Genomic DNA, 20396 nt, shown 5'->3' on the forward strand with positions numbered 1-20396 from the left:
GGACTCCTAGCCTCCAGAGCTGTGAGAAGGAAATTTCTGTTGTTTATAAGCCACCCAGTCTATGGTATTTTTGGTATACGAACCAAGACAAGTACAGACTAAGACACAATGAAGCAGCCTTTAGCAAGAGAAGTATTCTGATAATTGTTACCCCTGGGTGGTAGGTATATGGAGATGTGTTATACTGGCCTGCGTAATTTGTACATGGTTGCAAGTTTTTACAATAAAATTTAAAAAAAAATGAGACAGAGAAGTAGGGGCCTCCTGTTTTCTAGGCACTTTTGGAAGTGTGGAAGGAATCATGCTCTGGGTGAATTTCCCACCAGTGTGGTAGTGTTGACATCCAGGGAATGGGTATTTTTTAACGAGGGATACGTGTTGCCACAATGAGACTAGACACGTGGGCGCCGTTTTGGACAGCAGGTTGAGAATAGACTTCTCAGCCACATGGCCGCTCTGCAGGGTATTCTGCTATTCTGCCTCCCGGTTATCCTCCTCCCAGTTACCCTGCTGGGAGGCAGAAGAGCATAGTGGTCAGATTATCTGGAGTCAGCCTCCCTGGGTCCAAATGCTAGTGCTACCACTTTTGGGCTGTGTGGCCTTGGACGTGTCATTTCACTGTTCTGATCCTCAGTTTCATCTATTAAATAAGAGTAATATTAACATCTTACAGATGCGTTATGAAGATTGAACTAGCTCTTCCATACAGAGTGCTGAGCACAGAACTTGACTAGCATGTATATATTATCATTATTGATGCATTGTTGTTAGCATGTTGTTGTTGCTGTTTAGCATTCTAAGAGCAGAAAGACTTTTTTTTTTATTTTTTTTTATCCATTCGAGAGAGAGAGAGAGAGAGAGAGAGAACATGAGTAGGGGGAGGGGCAGAGGGAGAGGGAGAGAATCTGGAGCAGACTTCGTACTGACCGCAGAGCCCGACCTGGGGCTTGATCTCACCACCCTGAGATGATGACCTGAGCCAAAATCCAGAGTTGGACGCTTAACCGACTGAGCCACCCAGGTGCCCCAAGAACTTTCTGAGATAGATGGAATAATGGGGGGACAGAGACTAAAAGAAGTCAAAGAAAGAGGCACCCACTATCAGCTGATCCACCCACAGAAGCCCATTTGTGAGCTGCTGGGATCATTTTCCTGCATGGCAGGTACAGAAAGGAATACAAGAAAAAAGCAATTTCCTGACCATTTATTTTCTCTGCAGAATGAAGTTGAGCTGGGGGAGCTGCTTCTGTCACTGAATTACCTCCCAAGCGCTGGGAGACTGAATGTTGATGTCATTCGAGCCAAGCAACTTCTTCAGACAGACGTGAGCCAAGGTTCAGGTACAGTGAGGCCCCCACATTCCCCCGTTTCCTTAAGAGGCATCTGTTTGTTTGACACAGGGACAAATTTTTTGTTTCTGGATTCCGGATACTATTAATAAAACCCTGCAAGGATAAACAAAGAGCATTTAGGACTAGGATGTTAGAGCAAGAGGCAAAAGATCAGATGGCTCTTAGGATGAGGCAGGTGAATGATGGTATCTCAGTAACCCCGTTGGAATTGGGATTTGACTGAGAGCACGCGTGATGACTACAGACCTCTACATCCTCTGTGCACACGCAGCCCCCAAGGCAGACCTGCCTTTCCAGATACCGTGCCTGCAATGGAGATGCCATGCTCCAGGTGGCGGTAATGTGCACGGACCGCGCATTCCCGTCTGCAGTCTGCAGGAGTGGTGGGCACGCCCTGACTGTTCCCCACCCCCCCGCTTGCCCCCCAGCTCATTTCAAGTGTACCTTGAATCTTTATAAACCCCAGCTCTGGAAAGACTGTTCTATTTTAAGTGCCTACTTTATAGCAAACCAATTCAAACACGACTTCATGAAATGGAAAAGATTACATTCCATCTGTATGGAGCTTCTCCCATGACAGCAGAGAATATTATCATGAAAGTAGCCAGGGTCTCTGGGACCTCTTCAGCTCAGTGGAGAAACCACTGTCTCCTCCAAGTACAGCAGCAAAAAGAAATTACTTTTGCTATAAAGTGACAGCTGCCTTTAGAAGACAACTTGCATTCTCAAAACCCACATTATAAAAATAGAGGTTGGGAAGGGGCCAGTGGAGGGAATGGTGTTAAGGCTGGAGAGTTTCAGACTCACCACGATGGGAGAAGCAGTATGATAAAATGATTAAAGGTTCTGGAGTCAAACTGCCTGGAACCAAGTCCTCGTTGTACCGCGTAGAAATGATGTGGCCTTGGGGAAGATACTTAACCTCCATCAGCCTCAATTTCTTCTTCGGAAAAATTGAGATAACAACAGTATCCATCTCACTGGGTTGTTGAAACAAATATTAAATTAGATAATGTACATGAATTTGTAAACTGTGAAGTGATCTAAGACTGATAGTTATTAATCTGCCATCTCTATATTCCCATGTATGGAGCTATGGGCTCACTGACATGATATGGATTTCTAGGGACAGAAAACCAGGGCAGGCTCTGGGTCTGGCTTTCCTTCCACTAGATTGATCTTAAGCAGACCGTTTCCTCTCTTGGGTCTTCACTTTCTTCATCTATAAAATGAACACAATGCCTGACACGTGGGAGGAGCTCAATAAATCTTGGATGGGTGGAGGAAGAGAGAAAGAGATGAACAGATAAGCAGCTGGATGGGGAAATAGGAGGGATGGACAGTAGATGGATGGATGGGAAAACGGATGAATGAAAGGAGGGGTATCCACCTGGACTGATGGATGGAAAGATGGATGGATTGTTGGGAAAAAAGAGAGAGGAAAGGATGGGTTAAGTGGTTGGGTTATCAGATAGATTGGAAGTTGTATGGATGGATGGCTTGAGTTTCATGAGCTCCAACATTTTATAATTCTGTGTCCAATCCTCAGACCCCTTTGTGAAAATCCAGCTGGTACATGGACTCAAGCTTGTGAAAACAAAGAAGACATCCTTCTTAAGGGGCACAATTGATCCTTTCTACAATGAATCCTTCAGCTTCAAAGTTCCCCAAGAAGAACTTGAAAATGCCAGCTTAGTGTTTACAGGTAGGTAGTGGTTCAGAGCCTGATGAACTCCAGGTGAGGCATATTCCACTTACTGTCCTAAAGATAGAAGGTGTCTAGAGATGGTAATATCTCATATTCAGCTACCTCGGTTTGAATCCAGTCATTTGCGAAGTTGGGCAAGATTCATAGAACCATAAAGCATAATTATTACAAATGTAAACTTTGGAGCCAGATTTCCTGGCACTTCCACGTAATTGCTGAAGCCTTGGCAAGTTACTTGGCCCCTCTGATTCTCAGTTTCTTCATCTATAAAATATGGGCAATCATAGTACCTGCTTCATAGGTTTGTAAGATTAAGTGAGATTGTAAAATTAAGTAAAATCTGGTCTAAAATAGTAAGTGCTCACTCTGTTAGTTTTGATGATATGGTGATTCAAGTAGCTTATAGTCTTACAGGGAAACGTGAGAAATATGTCACCTAACTTGGAGAGGAGGATTTTGAAAGGCTTCCCAGAGGACATAGTGTTTAAGTAGAGGCGTCATGTGCTGCTCTAGTTGAATTTATTGTTTTCAGAGTGTATTAGTTATCTGCTGTTGCATAACAAATACAGTGACTTAAAACAACATTTATTAAGCTCATAGTTCCTGTGGGTCAAGAACCCAGACGTAGCTTTGCTGCTTGCTTCTGGCTGAGGTTCTCTGACAAGGCTGCAGTCAGGGTATTGGCTGGGGCTGCAGTCTCATCTTAAGGCTCATCTGGGGGAGGATCTGTTCTCAAGCTTATTCGCATAGTTAGTGGTTGGCAGGATTTAGTTCCTTACAGTGAGATACATTGGATTGGAAGCTTCCGTTCCTTCCTGGATGTTGGCTGGTGACCTTCCTCTGTTTCTCACCACATGGGCTTCTCTATAGAGCAACTCACAACATGGCGGATGGTTTCTATCAGAGTGGGCAGGTGAGCAAGATGCAAGCCAGAGTCTTAATGTAACCTAATCTTAGAAATGACATCCTCTTACTTTTGCCATATTCTGTTCATTAGAAGCAACCCACTAGGTCTAGCTCACATTCCAGGGGAGGGCATTACAGAAGGGCCTGAGTACTGGTAGTTAGGGATCATTGGGAGCCATTTTAGAAGCTGGCTCCCACAATGTCAAGTTAATAGAAGTAATGGTTTATTATTTCCTGTGTCCTGTTCCCAGCAGGGGCTTCACTTACTTTATTGCTCATATGCATCATAATTCACGCTGTCAAATCAGCATCATCCTCATCAGCTTACAGGGCTGGGGCCTGAGGCTTAAAACCTAAGCAATCCACCCAGTCTCAGACTGGTAGAGTCAAGATTTAAGCTCTGGTCTTCCTAGCTCCAAAGACGAAAGGGTCTGCATTTCCCCAAACATCCAGGTAGTGCTGGCACTGGGGACCTGACCTCACACTGAGGAGTCATGTTCTAGAGTAATTGGAGGCCTAATCTGTTTAGATCTAGTCTAAAACCCTTAGCTGCCTGTCTCCCAAGAAAGAAGGCTGTGGCTGAAAAAATCCTTTCATGCAAGGCTTCCTCTGCATGGGCTCACTGCTTCTCATCACCAAGATTGCAAATGCTCTGTGCTCCAAGACTCCTCTGAGGCAGGTTGGTTCTGGATTTTCTTAGGGCCTGTCACCCAGAGAGTCTGCATCCAGTCAGGGGCTGCCTGCTCTAAGCGGGTATGACAATCCTATCTGTTGCAGCCTGGGATGGCTGCTATCCACGGGTCCCACTGTCCCCAAGGTTTCAGGTCAAGTAGAGGACCGCGAGTCCACTGAATCTTTAAGTGGTACAGAGCAGGCAGTGGGAACTCTATTGAACCAAGATAAGATCCAGGCATGGAGTATCGACTCCCAAGTCCCTACTGAGAAGAAAGGACTTAATGTTGCACATTAAATCAGGAGGGGATCCCAAGCAGGCATCAAGTGCCCAGAAGGAAAGCCCTGACACTTTTATCTTTTCCTTAAGATTTTAGGACAAAAGTAGCGCAAGCTGGTCACAGTGAGTGACACAACCCAAAGAGGAGTTTAGAGGGAGAATCAGAAGAACAGAGGGGTTAAATGCGTGGGCTTTGGAGCCAGGGCGTGGATCTGGGCTTGGTGACCTTGACCAAGATCTGTATGCTTAGATTTTCTCATTTGTAAAATGGGTGTAATGACACAAGGATGTCTTGAAGGACTGTTATGTGGATCAGAGGACAACAAGACATAATCTGTGCTGAGCACCGTGCCTCGTGCAAGGCAAACACGTAACCGCGAACTATTACTGAACGGCAGTGTTACTCTCTTCATCCCCCTTCCAGTCCCTTCTCCCCGAGATCACCGCCTTTAACATCCTGGTAGGCCTTATTTCACACTTTTTTCCTCATTCACACAAACATCATCCGCATATAGAAGATTCAGCTCTTTTAGGAAGTTATTCATTCATTCTGGAAGTGCGTATGAAGCACTTTCTCGGGGCCAGACACTGTTTCCGGGTGCTGGGACTATAGCAGGGAACAAAACAGACAGCCCCTGCTCTTGTGGCGCTTGGCGGACCGTCCTATGGACACCACCCTGAAACTGGCTTTTGTTTCATTGACAACTGAATGTGTCCAGTCCCTCCAGGTCAGTGCAAATGTGGATGGACCTAGCTCTTTGTTTTTAATAATTGCATTATATGCCACCCTCTGCTGGCCTGTGATAAAGGCCCGGGTTCCGTGTGGTGGGGGAGGGGCGCGTGACAGAGCTTGTGGATGTGATGAGAACTCTGGAGTACCCTTCCCAGAAAAGCACCCTGAAGGACAGAAAATTTTGCCTTCTGTTCAGAGGTTTTTTTTTTTAATTCCTTGAATCCCATATGTGAAACCCATCAGGCAAAAGCCTCAAACTGGAGGAGCACCCCCGCCCCCCCCCCATATATCTCTCATTCACCCCCCGCACCTCGGGTGGCCGTCACCAGCTGCACCCATCAGACAAGGCCCGGAACACCTGCTGCTCTTCTGTAAATGTTGGGGTTTCGTGCCCCCAGCTCAGGGGCACCTCTCGTCAGGCTAAAGCCCATTGAAAATATTCTTTCGAGAGAAGGAAGGATAGCAGGTCTTCCTTCCTTCTTAAGTAAGGAATGCTCAACTTGGGCTGTGCTTGAGAGTTAGCTAGAGCTTTCAAGTGCTACCAGGGACGCCTGGGTGGCTCAGTTGGTTAAGTCATGACCTTGGGGTCCTGGGATCGAGCCCTGCTTCTGGCTCCATTCTCAGCGGGGAGCCTGCTTCTCCCTCTCCCTCTCCCTCTGCTTCTCTCTCCCTCTGCTTCTCCCCCTGCTCATGTGTTCTCTCTCTCTTTCTAATAGGTAAATAAAATCTTAAAAAAATAAAATAAAATAAAATAAAATAAAGTGCTACCAGTGGCCAGACCCCACCCCCGGAGACTGACCAAGCCGACTGAGCTGGGGACGTCAGCTCTGTCTTTCTATCTGTGTATGTGTATTTTTAAAGCACCCCAGATATTTCTGTGCTCAGTCAGGGTTCGGAAATTGCAGCTGGGATGGCATTTCACCCAAAGGGCACTGACCACAGTGATAAAAGAAATCCAGGTTGAGCTGGTATCTATCTGGGCAAGGCTACAGTTGTGCCGAATTCGAATCCGTGATGTTCTAACTTTATGTACCGCTAGGGAAAGAGCTGTCACCTCCAGGCTAAGGATCTGATACCTAGCCCATTAGCTTGTTTCCAAACACTTCATAACAAAAGTAAGGTTGAGCTGTGCTTGGAGCGTTTGCCGAGAATCCTGGTAAAAGCCTGTAATTAGCTGGCGGGCTGGCTGGCTGAGCAGTTCCGTTCCTGTGGGGGTTGAGGGTTCTTCTGCAATTTTCAATCAGGTGATTTCTGCAGCTGAAGTTTAAAAAAAGGGGGAAAATTGCTTTTCAGCTCGTGAGAGAGTGACGTGCAGCCCAGAGGCCTTCCAGGAAAGTAAAGTAGAATGGGCCACTGAGGTTAGTGGGCTATTCTTGGAAGTGGGGGAAGAAAAGAAAGAAAAAAAAGAAATGCAGCTTGATGAGGCCTTTTCAGAAAATTAAAAATAGAATTACTCTGTGATCCAGCAATTCCCCTTCTGGGTATATCCCCAAAAGAATGGAAAGCAGGACTCAAACAGACATTGGCGCACCCATGCTCTCAGCGGCGTTATCCCCAGTAGCAAAAAGGAGGAAGCAGCCCAGGTGTCCATCAACAGGTAGATAAACGGATAAACAAAATGTGATCTATCCATTCAGAGCACTGCTATTCAGCCTTCAAAGGAGGGAAATGGTCACATGCTACAACATGGATGAACCCTGCAGACATTCTGTTAAGGGACATAAACCAGCTAGGAAAGGGCAAATCCCATAGAATTCTACTTATATGAGGTGCCTTCGGTAGACAGATTAATAGAGACAGAAAGCAGAACAGAGGCAGCCAATGATGCCAGGGGTGGGAGTGGGTAGGGTTCAGTTTCCTGGGGCAGGAGCCAACCAAGTGTCAGTCTCCATGGATTGAAATTTTTTTGAGCACCTACTATGTGCTGTGTATTCAGCAGAGAACCAGAATTCATGACGCATGTTCTCATGGCATTTAATGCTAGTGGGGGGGACAGACGAACATCACTTAAAGGCCGCAGCAATCACGACGTCATTGTGAATTGGTCTAAGGGTTATGATGGAGAAAAGCAGGGTATGCTGCAAATGCCAGACCCTGTCTGGGGAGTGAGCAGGTGATAGTGAGCTGGGCGCAGAAGCTTGTAGGGAGTGAGGAGAGACCAGGCAGGCCTCCAGCCCAGAAGGGAAACTGAGGTCTGGGAGAGAAATTGAGGCCAACCTCATCCTTCAGCCTGAGAGCTAATAGGTTGACAGGGGTCCGCATGGAAGCCCCATGCTCTGCTGCCCACCTGTCCTGTTGGAATTTCTACAGGCAGCTGCGGAATACCCAAGAAGAGAAACCAGGGCAATGACCGACACTCCTAGCTTTTTTGCCAACTTTAGTGTGTCTACCTAGGACTAGAGAGTGCGGTGCGTTCATCCTTAACATCTCCTAGGGATTTGTTAATATGCAGATTCTGATTCAGTCAGCCTGGGCTGTGGCTTAGGGTTCTGCCCTTCCAACAGCACCCAGGTGATGCCAGCTCTATGGGTCTATAGACCACCCTTTGGGGAGTGAATACACAGAAGACCCCCGAAGTGCATCTGGGTGAGTGCCAGTCATTCGAAGGAATCAGACTCTAGCAGTAATCCTTACCCCTGCATATCAACTAGCCTCCAGTCCCATCTTTCATTAGTATTATGTTGGGACTTTAAAAAAATCCTGATGCCCAGGCCCCAGTCCAAAGCAATGGAATCGGCCAGGGCATCTGTATTTCAGGAAAGGGGTGTGTTTTTCACAGCTCTCCAGTTGGTTCTCTCGCCCAGCCCAGGTTGGCAGCATTTGCCCACACAGTTCTGCTGCCCTCTCCACCCCGCTGTCTGCTTGGAGGCCTCCCAGGCCCCTCTGTGAGAGTGAGTTCCAAGGCACCTGGTCTGTTTCCATAATTGCTTGGCTTTCTGCGGCTCCAGCATCTAATTGGTTAATTGAATCTGCTGGTGAGATGAGATGGGTGGGGAGGCTGGCGAGGAGGAGAGGGGAGGTCAGGAGCAATGCTGCCACCTGCCTGCCTGGGAAGACCTCAGGGCTGAATGGGCACCAGAGGACATGCGTTCTCTGCTGCAAAAGCGTTGGGGTTTGAGAAGCAGGACGGTGGAGAAGCGGAGGGTTTCCAGCAGAAGAGAGAGGAGAAAGCCAGTCTGAATGGGGCATAGCCATTCTGCGAGAGCCAGAAACTCCCTCAAGATGGAGAGATGCTATGGGTTTGTTCTGGGGCACAGATGTTCCCCAGCATCTGGCCTCAGCCCACCTCTGCCTCACCTTCTCCCTGCAGCCTCCCCGCAGCCTCTGTCTTCTCTCCCCATGTGAGTTCTTGGGCACGGGGCCCGGCTCTGCCTGCTAGAGAAACGGTTGCATGACCACTCAGAGTATGGGTTGGAGTGAGATGCAGTTTTTGGTTCAAATATCACCTCTACCACTCAGCAGGTGTATGTGACCTTGGGCAGATGACATCCTTTCCCGTAGCTCAATTTCCTCCTCTTCCAACCTCAGTACATCATATAAAGAGCTTTAGACAGTGCCTTCTGCATAGTTCGTCCTCAATAAATACCAAATGTGATGGTGATGATGACGGTGGTGGTGGTGGTGGTGTTGGGCCTCGCCATAGAAGAGCGGACCCTGGAATTATACAGACTTGGGTTTGAATCTTGGCCCCACTGTTAACCAGCTGTGTGACTTCAAGCCGATGACTCCACCTCTCTGAGTCTGGACTTTGTCTTGTGTAAAATGTAGCAGATTATTCCTATCGTGGAAATAAAAGGCAAATCAGCACATGGACCTGCCCGTCCCAGAAGTAGCCCCTTGGAAAATCATGCCTGTTGTTTTAATAATTCCAGCGTGTGTAAGAGTTGAAATGCTGGCCCTTTGGAGGTGAATAGCTGGGCCCAGCTGCCTGTGGTCGCCTCCCGAGCGGACCCTCTCCTAATCACCATCACCCCAAAGCTGCCAGCTGGTCCAGCATCCAGGAGCCAGGGACTGACACTAAAGCTGTGCCAACTCAGCCACAGAACCAGACTGGTCTGTGCTCCCCGCAGTGCCCTGGGGTTGGCAGTGTGTGGGAGGAGCTGGCAGTGGGCACCTGGCTCCTGACCCAGTCACAGGAAGTAAGCGGCAGAGTGGGGAGACGAAAGCCTCCACTTTCTAGACAGAGGGTAATGAAAGTGGGCCCCTGGGAGCCAGAGTGTGGGAAATACTGCAGAGAGGAGGCAGCTTCAGGAGGAAGCCTGTAAATTTATATATGAACTCCTGGGCTCACCCCGGAGCTGCCCCCATAAAGTGGATATGACCCTAAACGGTATGGGAGAGACTTTGAGGATTGAACTACAGTGTAGACTACCGCCCTGGTCTGCAGCTGAGCCCCGGCGGACACAAATGAGGGACAGACATGCAGAGCCCTCCCTGCACAGACTTTGAAAACTGAACTGACTTTGGCCTAACAGCACCCAGAAGACAAGTTAGAACATGTGGTCTGGTACAGCCAAAAAAATCAGTATAGTTAGTAGGATTCAAACAAGACCTAGAGTCTCATAACATAATACTCAAAACGTCCAGGATATAATCCAGAACGACCTGATTCACGAAAAACCAGCAGTCTGCAAATTCTCAGAGGAAGTACAATCGGCACGCACCCACCGCAGCATGACCTGATGGTGGGATGGTCACACGAAGACTTTAGAACAGTTATCATAACTGTGCTCCAAGAAGGAAGGGTGAATCCACTTGAAAAGAACGGTAAGATAGAGACTATTGCAGCTTAGTAGAGAAACAGAAGATAGAAAAAAAAGAACCAAGTGGAAAATTTCAGCGGAAAAGTATGGTACCAAATAAAATATTCAGTGGATGGGCTCCATGGCAGGATGCAGGTGATAGAGGAAAGAGTTAGGGAACATAGAGATAGATGAAGAGAAATTATGTACTGTGAGCAACAGAATGAAAAGATTGGGGGGAAAAGAGGAACAGAAGGGGAAGAAAGAGACCTATGGAGCAATATCACAGAGCCTAATATTCATGTCATGTGAATCCCAAAAAAGACAGGAGAGAAGAGAAGCAGTAGAGAGCGTTGGCATGGCGGCGGGCGACTTACCCCCAGAGGTCCCATGACTTCGTTAGCAGGTTGCTAAGGGCTTGGCCGCACTACGCCTGTCCCTCCCTTCCCAGAAAGCGTAAGCCAGTCACGAAGATGTTCAGCTCAGCCAGACCGAGCTTCAGCCCCTGACTGTGCACAGAGGCTTTGCCTCTGTCACCCTCAGTTTCCTTGACTGAACCATGGGGACATTGTACTTGTGTTTATCATGAAACTCTTGTGTGTTCTTTATCTCATTTCATCTTTCGATAAACATAGAAGGTGTGATGTGCTTTATGGCCATTTTTCAGCTGGGGAGACTGAAGGTCAGGGAACAAAATGACAATGAGTTGAGTCATTTGCAAAGTCGGAGGGACTGGTCTCCACAAAGACTGCCCTCGCTTCAGACCAGCTGGCTAGAAATGCAGGGTCCCCGTGCCCGTGCAGTTTCAGTAATTCACGAGAATGATTCACAGGACTCAGGCAGGTGCTCCTTAGAACTGCAGTTTCATGATGGCAAATGGATACAAATTAAAATCAGCCCAGGAAAGGGACACACGGGACGGAGTCCAGAAGGGGTCCAGATGTGGAGCTTCCTGCCATTTTGTCCCCATGGAGTCATGGATGGTGTTATGTCCTCCTGCTGGCTAAATGTGCAATAGGCACAGAATATTGCCAAGGAGGGGAGCTCACCGAGCTTTTGGTGTCCAGCGTTTTTACCTGGGGCTCGATCCTGTACTCTCAGCTAGCTGACCTAGCATCTCCTGGAGGTCCAGCTAATACCTCTAGTCATCAGTTTTTCCAGGGGACCCCAAAGCTCTCACCGTAAATCGCAGTGTCTGTGGCTAGAGCCCTTAGCGAACAAAGACATCTCTGCTGGATATTCCGGGAGCCTGGAGATCACCTCCCAGGAGCCAAGGGCATGGACCAAGATCTCTCTTTGGATGAGATGAGTTCTTCACTACGCAGGAAGTAACCAGTCACTGGTACCAAGTCATCCAGCTGGTGAGTGGTTGGGCCAGGCTTCCAACCCAAGTTATTTGGCTCCAAAGTCTTCCTCACCTTAACCACTACACTTTGATGAGCGTATGAATCTCCTGAGGATCTTGTCAGCTGTGGATTCTGAGTCAGTAAGTCTGGAAGAGACCTGAGCGTCTGTATTTCTAATAAGCTGTGGGTAACACTGATGCTGGGGTCTGAAGACCACACTTTGAATAGCAACAAGACAGCTCATCTGCTCTCCCATGTTACCCCAAGATGTCTAGAGCATAGAAGGCAGTGTATGTTTGGAAGAGTAGCACAGAGCAGGTCGAGTAGAGCCTGTAGGATTAGAAGCTCGGGTTTTTTTTTGTTTTCGTTTTTTTTGTTTTTGTTTTTTCCCCTAAGTGTATCGAAAAGCCTTTGGAGGGTTTTGACCAGGGAAGTGCTATGATTATGTTTTAAAGTATCCCTCCAACTGTTGAATGGAGAATGGGGTTGTCAGAAGATAAGAAGGGGAGCCAGGAGACCCTCTGGGAGGCTACAGCGCTGGTCTAAGGGAGAGGGGATGGTGGCTTGGGCCAGGGACGTGGCAGAAGGGTTCCAAAGAAGTAACTCAGTGGAATATAATGTAGGAAGTGCTCGTGGATTAGATGTAAAGGCAATTCTCTATCTTGGCAAGCTACTAAACTCCTCTGAATGAGGATTTCCTTGTCTGTAGATTTCAGCCCCCCAACTCCTAGGGTGTTGTGGGGACAAAGGGAAATGAAGTATGTAATGTGCTTAGCACAGCGCTTGGCCCTTAGTGAGGGCTCGGTGGAGGGCATTGAACCTGGATGTGGGCAGAGGTGGAACTCCAGCCAAGCAGTCAGGAGTTGGAAGCAGACACCTGCCACCCTGGGGTCTCCTGGCAGAGCACAGAGCCTGCAGGGGCACCCCCACCTCACCTTTCTTCCAGAGAGCTCCTTGAGCTGCCAAAGTCCCTCCACCCAGGCGGTAAAACTTGGCTGGATCTTAAACATTCATTTTGGGTTCTGGTGGCAGCCTTTAAAGACCAGGCCAGCTGCCAGGGCTCCTGGGGTGTTTTACTCCATTTGCGTGGCTGGTTAATGAGTTTGGTGCCTTTCGATGGAGCCTCACTCCAGGCAAATCCCCATGGGGGAAAGCCTCAGGGGGCTGGGGATTTATCCAACCACACGTGTCCCTGCAGAGCCCTAGCTAGGAGTGGGAAAGGGGAGCCAGTGAAGGTCAGGTTCAGCTTTGCCTTGTGCCTTCATGCTGGCGAGAAGCAGCGGGGCTTAGCAGCCAAGGCCAGTACCTGGTGGCTGCGAGATGAAGGCTGGCGCATGGAAGAAATCAGAAACCAAGAATATCCTTTCCGGAAAGCCCTTCTGTCCCTTGCCTTCTCTTGACTGCTCCAACCCAGAGCTGCCAGTCAGCAGGAGAAGGCTTAGTCTTTGAAAGGCCAGGGACTGTGGGGCATGGGCTGAGTGTCCTTTCTTTCCCTACATCTCAGGGAAACCTTGTGAAAATAGCTTTGGCTTAGAAGTCAGAGAACCAGGTCCAAAAGAGCGTGGTTGCTGAATCATCTCAAGCAGGACCTTTTCATCTCATTGAGCCTGCCTTTCCTGTCTGTTGGACACATTTAAGATCTACCTTGAGGTGGCTCATTCTGTCTCTAACGATGACAGCAGACACATACGCAGCACTTCCTATATGTCAGGCGCTGCTCTGAGGGTTTCATGTGAATTAACTCATTTAATCCTCATAGCAGCACTGTGACGTAGGAATTACCATCATTTTATGAATGGGGAAACTGAGGCAGTGCTGGGAGAAGTAGTGTGCCCCAGGTCCTGGGATCAGGATTCCAAGTTAGGTCATTTGGGTCCAGAACCTGGGCCCTCGGTCACTGAGTTACACAGCCTCGAATATTTATCAAGCCCCTGCTATGTTGAGGTGTTGTGCCTAGTTGCTGGAGAAGTAGCAGAAAGGCAGAAATGATTAATGCTTTCCTGATGCTGGCATGGTAGTTGGAGTGAGACAAATCAGCACCTGAATAATAACAGTACAGTGACAGGGCCTGGAGCATCACTTTCAGCTGGTAATACAAGCTGAGAAAGGGCCGGCTGAGCAAAGATCGGGGAGAGGAACATTCTAGGCAGAGGAATTGGCAAGTGCAAAGGCCCTGGGGCCAGAATGAGCAAGGTGAAAGTGGCCAGCACATAGTTAATGCAGGGAGCAACTTACACGTGAAGTCAGAGCAGTACGTAAGGGTCATGGTAAGCTCAGATAACAAGTATTTATTGAACACCTACTATGTGCCTAAGACTGTTAGGCACTGGGGAAACTAGTGAACACGACAGATGTGGCTTCTGCCTTCATGAAGGAGTGAGATGATATGCGTGAGGGGATACTTAGCACATAGCAGATGCTCAGTGGGTGTAATTTTCTCTTTCCCTATGTGTAAGTTGATGTGAAAACTGCTCCCCTGGGTTTCTGCCTAGCCCCCAGCCCCCACACTAAAGTAGGATGTAGTTGGCTTGTAATGGCAATCATTTCTAGAGACGGCCTTGGGCGAGGGCATTATTCGCCCACAAACAGGTGGGTGAAGAATAAGCAGAGTGGGCAAGGGGGTCCGCCTTCCCTCTCTGTGTGGTGCCCCACACTGGCCAGGGGAGTCAGGGTCTTTGGGGCTTGACTCACGGCCACTCTCTTTGTGATCCTGAGTTACAGAACAGGCCCAGGAAGAGTGTCCACGGCTCAGTGCCAAAGTTCTCATTATGTGTTTGCTTTTAGGTTTTTTAAGATAAGTTTTAGAGATTTTTATTCATTTATTAGAGAAAGAGTACACGTGTATGAGAGAGAGAGTGCGCGCGAGCGAGCACATGAGCGGGGTGAGGGGCAGAGGGAGAAGCAAGCTTCCCACACACCCCCCCCGCCCCGAGCAGGGAGCCCCATGCAGGACTCAGTCCCAGGACCCCAGGATCATGACCTGAGCCAAAGGCAGACACTTAACCGACTGAACCACCCAGGCACCCCTGCTTTTAGGTTTTATTCTGCTTAATTTTATCAGGGCTGGAGAAGCAGAAGACAGCCTACGGATGACGACTCTGGGTAGGGTCCTCTCACATTCTTGTTCAAGGTCACCTTGGCCTCTCAGTAGTGTCTTCGGTAAGGAGGGGCCAGGACACTTAGGAGTTGCATGGACAACTGTGTGATAAAATAAGGGTCCCTAGCCTTACTACGAGAAGTTTCCCTAAAGCCTCAGTATGTCCCTAAGGCATGTGGGGACTGGGGCAAATCATTCTTTCCCAGGCGATTGAGTGTGACTCAGAAAAGAAGTCACAAAAGGGATACTGGAAAGGGCAGGAATTCGGTGGTAGTTGTTCCTCCCACTCATAAAAGAGGCAACCTTCATTAAGGCTTAGTGAGTTCCAGGCACCGTCGAGGACTCTCTCAGTTGATCCTCACAACAACTAAATGAGGGAGGTATCAGTGTTACGCCCATTTTACAGAGGAGGAAACTGAAGCTCAGAGAGCTCAGGTGACTTGCTAAAAGTTCCTGATTCAGCTAAGGTTAGGGAAGGCTGCTGTAGGAGATCAGCCATGCTGGTTTGTGGTTTACCGCAGCGGAAGCTGACCTCTTGCTCGCACACTGGTGTTTGTGGGGTCTTTCACGAGTGGCCTTCCACGCAAGGATTCAGCCACCCAGGCCCCTTCCGTTTTGTGGCTCTGCCATCTTCTCGGGCTTGGAGGGTTTCACCTCCAGGTGGTGGTTATGGGAGAGAGAGAGAGACAGACAGACAGACAGACACAGAGAGGAGGATTGCATGGGAAGCTTTACTAGGCCGGGTCTGGAGGTTATGAATATCACTTCCACTCCCACTCCAACCCACTCGGCTACACCTCCCTGCAGGGGAGGCTGGGACTGTAGTCCCGCTGCTTGTCCAGGAAGAAGAGGCTTTGGTGACCTCACAGCCATCTCTGCCATAGGACCCAAGGGGGCAAATAAAAGCCAGTCTGGGCCCTGAATGAGCTTGCTCCCCCACTGCCTCCCCAAGCACCTGCTGGCTCTGAGTTTGCCGTGAGCATCAGCCTGGGGACATCCCACCTCACCGAATCCCAGGCTCCGGGACTTCCAGCTAACAAGACTGGTCCTCCTAGTGAATTCACCGCATAACTGTTTGGCTGCCAAGCGCTGTGCACCTGCTGACGTAGAAAAGTAGTTAGACCCGTGGTTCTCAGAGGGGCTGAGTTGTCTCCCCTCGGACCTTGGGCGGTGTCCAGAAGCGTTTTTGGTTGTCCAACTCCAGGGGTGCTGTTGGTACCTAGTGGGTAGAGGTCAGGGATGCCGCTCACATCCCGCAGTGCGTGGACCAGCACCCCATGATGGTGACAGCCTGAGCTGGAGCAGTGGGCTCTGCTGGTCTCCGGGTTCGCAGGGCGGGGTGGGGACCTCCACGAAGGGCAGGTTGGTGCTGGCTCAGAGCCAGTCTGCTCCAGCCATGGGCCTGCTGGAGGCATGTTTATTCTCCCGATGGCGTTTTAACCTCTCTGCATATCTAGCGGTTTTTTGTTGGCTGCCTGAGTGTGAAGAATTCAGGGGCAGGAACCCGAGTGAATCTGTGCTCATCTGTGCAGATTTTTCAAATGGCTTCCCGGCCTGCATAAAAATTTGGGCAGACAGAAGCATCCTACTCGGCACACAAGCCCCTTTCCCAGGTGGTGTGACCTGGACAGATGGACAGCAGCCTGGCTCCGCAGGAGAGGGGGTGGGGAGCCCTCTCAGGAAGAGAAGCAGGGTATTTTTAAATCTGGTCTCTGCTCCTCCCCACTTTGTAGCTTATGGGTTCCTGTCACCTGCATGGGGTGACACAAAGGGTTTACAAGGGAAAAGGGGTTCTGGTGGCTTTTCAGTGTTGTTATGATAAGGAATGTATATTTATACACATATTATATACATACATGTGTATATATACATACGTATATATAGTGCAACCGTATAGGAGAGAGTAGAATAAAAAGTAAAAATCCCTAATTCTCCCTCCTTAAAGGTGATTACTCTTCACAGGCCTTCTTTCTAGGAATATATACACTTCTGTGTATGTGAGGGTGTGCATGTATGTACACGGATGTGGGGCGGGGGTCCACAACTGTGTGTGTATCTCCATCTGCTGCTGTTAGCATCCAGAATAGATCTCCTTTTCTGCAACTTGCTCTTTTCACATAATAGATCTTGGACATTTTTCCATGCTAGCGTATATATATATATATGCAGGCCAGGCACTGTGGGTGCAGTAGTGAACAAATTAGACAAACATCCTGGTTTCATCAGATGCCTGCTTGAATGTGGGAAGGCAGGTGGTAAACACAGCAAGTAACTGGATGATACCGTGTAGAGATGAAGTTCGATGCTAAGGAGGAAACACAAGGAAGGAAAGAGAATAGTGAGGGAGGGGGGGAGGATTGCAGTTTTTTCCAAGGTGGCCAGGGAAGGCCTCATGGAGAAGGTGACTTTTGAGCCAAGACGGGAAGGAGGTCGGAGATGGGCCGCGTGGATGTGGATGTGGGAGGAGCCTCGCAGCCAAAAAGAATACCAAGTCCAAAAGCCCTTACGTGGGAGGGAGAGAGAGCAGGGAGATCAGTGTGCCTGACATGAATGCAGATTCCCCCTAATTATTTTTAATGACCGCATGATATCTCATTAAGTCCAGGAGTTGAAGAATTTATTTAATTAGCCCCCTGTTGGTAACATTGGGATTCATTCCAGGGTTTTTTTTGCAGTTAGAAGCATTACTGGGTGGGCACCCTCAACGTCTCCGCGGATGTGTACAAATGTACCATGAGCTAAAAACCCAGCAGTGGGCTTGCTCGGCCGAAGCATATGTGTTTGTCCATTTGGATCAATGTTGTCAAAATTTGCAGTCCAGGGACGCCTGGGTGGCTCAGTTAGTTAAGCATCCGTCTCTTGATTTCGGCTCAGGTCATGATCTCAGGGTCCTGGGATCGAGCCCCACATCGAGTTTCCCACTTAGCAGGGAGTTTGCTTGTGTCCCTCTCTGTCTGCCCCTCCCCCCACTCTCTCTAAAATAAATAAATAAATCTTTTTTAAAAAATCTGCAATCCCCCCCCAAAAAAGTGGCACAATTTTTACTCTTTTGTGTCTTCTTATAGTATGCAATTGAAACAGATGACTTTGGCAAATGTTTTTATGCCTCTGTGGCCCAGGGAGGCCCCAACTCCTGCCCTCCCCCAAGAAAGGATTCTTGTAAGGCTGAAGTAAGCAAGCTTTGAAAATTATGAAGTGCTGAACAACTTCGAGGTGATATTTTTTTACGTTTAAAAAGCATTTTGATTTTTAATTCTGTATTATATAATACTTCAAATATATGGGAAAAAAATCACAGGCAGGCATGGACCCCCCACCCCAGATCTGTCTCAGATTTCTCAGATTAGTTTTTCATCTCTCAGTTGGCATAAGCAAAGCAGTTCCACATTGGTCGCTGGCTTCAGAAACTCAAGGTGTGCAATTATTTTATTTTGAAAGGAAATGAGTGAAAACGTGATAAATGGACTTGATCGAGATTTAAAACTTTTGCTTTTTGAAAGACATCATTAAGAAAATATAAGAGCAGGGCACAGCCCAAGAGGAATTTTTTGCAAAACCTCTCCAACAAAGAGCCTGTATCCAGAAAATATAAAGAACTCGAGTAACTCAGTAACAAGACAGTCCACGATCAAATAAAAAGTGGGCCAAGAGTTGAACAGACGCGCCTTCACAAGAAGACACAGCAGTGCCAAAGAAGCACCTGCGAAGATGCTGTACTTCCTTAGTCAACAGAAGTGCAAAGTAAAGGGGCGCCTGAGTGGCTCAGTCGGTTAAGTGTCTGCCTTCGGCCCAGGTCATGAACCCAGGGTCCTGGGATCGAGGCCCGCTCCAGGCTTCCTGTTGAGCGGGGAGCCTGCTTCTCCCTTTCCGTCTGCCCCTCCCCCCTATAAATAAAATCTTTAAAAAAATAAAAAGAAATGCAAAGTAAAACCACAGTAAGATCCGCTGCACACCCACTAGTACGGCTCCGTTTGAAGACTGAGAATTCCAAGTGTTGGTGAGGATGTGGGGCAGCCAGAGCTACTGTGTTTCGGGTGAGAACGCAAGATGCTGTAAGCATGTTGGAAACCAGGATGGCATGACCTTGTAAAGTTAAATACACATTTACCATACAAACCAGCAATGCCACTAGGAGTAGAGGGGATTTACCCAAGAGACATGAAAACAGGGGTCCGCACAAAGTCACGTACACCCATGTGTGTAACAGCATTATTTGTAATAGCCAAAAAAACCTGGAGACAACCCAAATGTGCATTAACTCATGGCTGGATAAACCAGTTGTGATACATCATACGTTAGAATACTACCCAACAATACAAAAGAACAAAGTACGAATACACATACGCACGGCGGAATCTCAGAAACAGTATGCTAAATGAATGCAAATGAGTCTATACTCTCTGATTGCGTTTTTATGAAGTTCTAGTGTGAAAGCAAAACTTGGCCCACTGGGGTCAGGGAAGAGGGTGGGGGGCGGAGAGGGAGAAGAGGGATCTTTTTTATTTTTTAAAGAGGGACCTTTTTTAGGGAGAGAACTATAACTTGATTGTAGTGGTGGTTACATGTTTGTGTACAATAATCAAAATTCGTCCAATTGTACGCTAAAGATGGGTGGATTTTATTCTAGGAAAAAAATACTTTAGTAAACAAAACAAAAAAAATTTTTTTAATAAAACACGTGGATGTGATTTTTATTTTGCATTTCTTGGATGACTCATGGTGTGGGACATCTTTCATGTGCTTTACCTGTGGAAGGAGGGAGGCATGGAAGGGAGGGGCGGGCCCTGAGCAGGATCCAGTGTGCTCATTGGTCCAAAGTAGACTTGAATCTTTTGTTTGCTGTTGTGGTCAGACAGAACATCAGGGTGCTGGCCCCTTCCATTCAGGCCCAAGACAGTGTTTCTGGCCTTGTGTGGTCTGGTTATTGTGATCATTGGGACAACCTGGCAGATCCCACCAGGAACCCCTCCGCATCTCTCCAGGTAGGGCAGCCTTGTTCACTCCTGTGTCCCCCATGGCTCACCAGGTTCCCTTCTGGTCTAAGATCCAACAACCCCGTGACCAGCCTGTGAACGGGGTACCCACACAGCCCTGGAAACTGATATTTATGTGGCATAAAGAAGCAGGTTAATGGGGGCACCTGGTTGGCTCAGTCAGTAGAACACACGACTCTTATTCTCAGGGTCATGAGTTCAAGCCCCACGCTGGTCATGGAGCCTACTTAAAAAAAAAAAAAAGCAGGTTAACAGCTATGAAAGTAAAACAATTGAGTTTGATTGTTTTTTATGATCTCAACATTTTATGGAGAACCTTGAAAAAATACTGAAAGAATTATTCAGTCAATACCCATATTCCCACCACCTAGATTTTGCAATGAATATTTTGCTCTTTGCTTTACCACACTCTATCCGTCCCTCTCTTTATCTCTCAGTTCATGTTTTTTTCATGCATTTCAAGATCAGTTGTAAACATTAGTCCCGTTCGTTTGTTTTTTAAAGTTGACTTTTTGTTAAAGTTTAGCATACAGAAAATCATTACATAGGCATGATTGATGAAACCA

The 20396-nt window shown here is 47.9% G+C and overlaps 1 protein-coding gene across 1 annotated transcript in view; it reads left to right on the forward strand.

Moving 5' to 3' along the window:
- The window catches only part of SYT17 (synaptotagmin 17), a 77241-nt gene that overhangs the window by 44949 nt on the left and 11896 nt on the right, over positions 1-20396 (forward strand). Inside the window, exons 6-7 of the mRNA XM_040635266.1 lie at positions 1220-1340; positions 2902-3057. Of these exons, the coding sequence (XP_040491200.1) occupies positions 1220-1340; positions 2902-3057 (277 nt within the window). The remainder of the gene's footprint in view (positions 1-1219; positions 1341-2901; positions 3058-20396) is intronic.

This window comes from Ursus maritimus, unplaced genomic scaffold (assembly GCF_017311325.1).
Source record: "Ursus maritimus isolate PB19 unplaced genomic scaffold, ASM1731132v1 scaffold_2, whole genome shotgun sequence".
Classification (NCBI taxonomy): domain Eukaryota; kingdom Metazoa; phylum Chordata; class Mammalia; order Carnivora; family Ursidae; genus Ursus; species Ursus maritimus.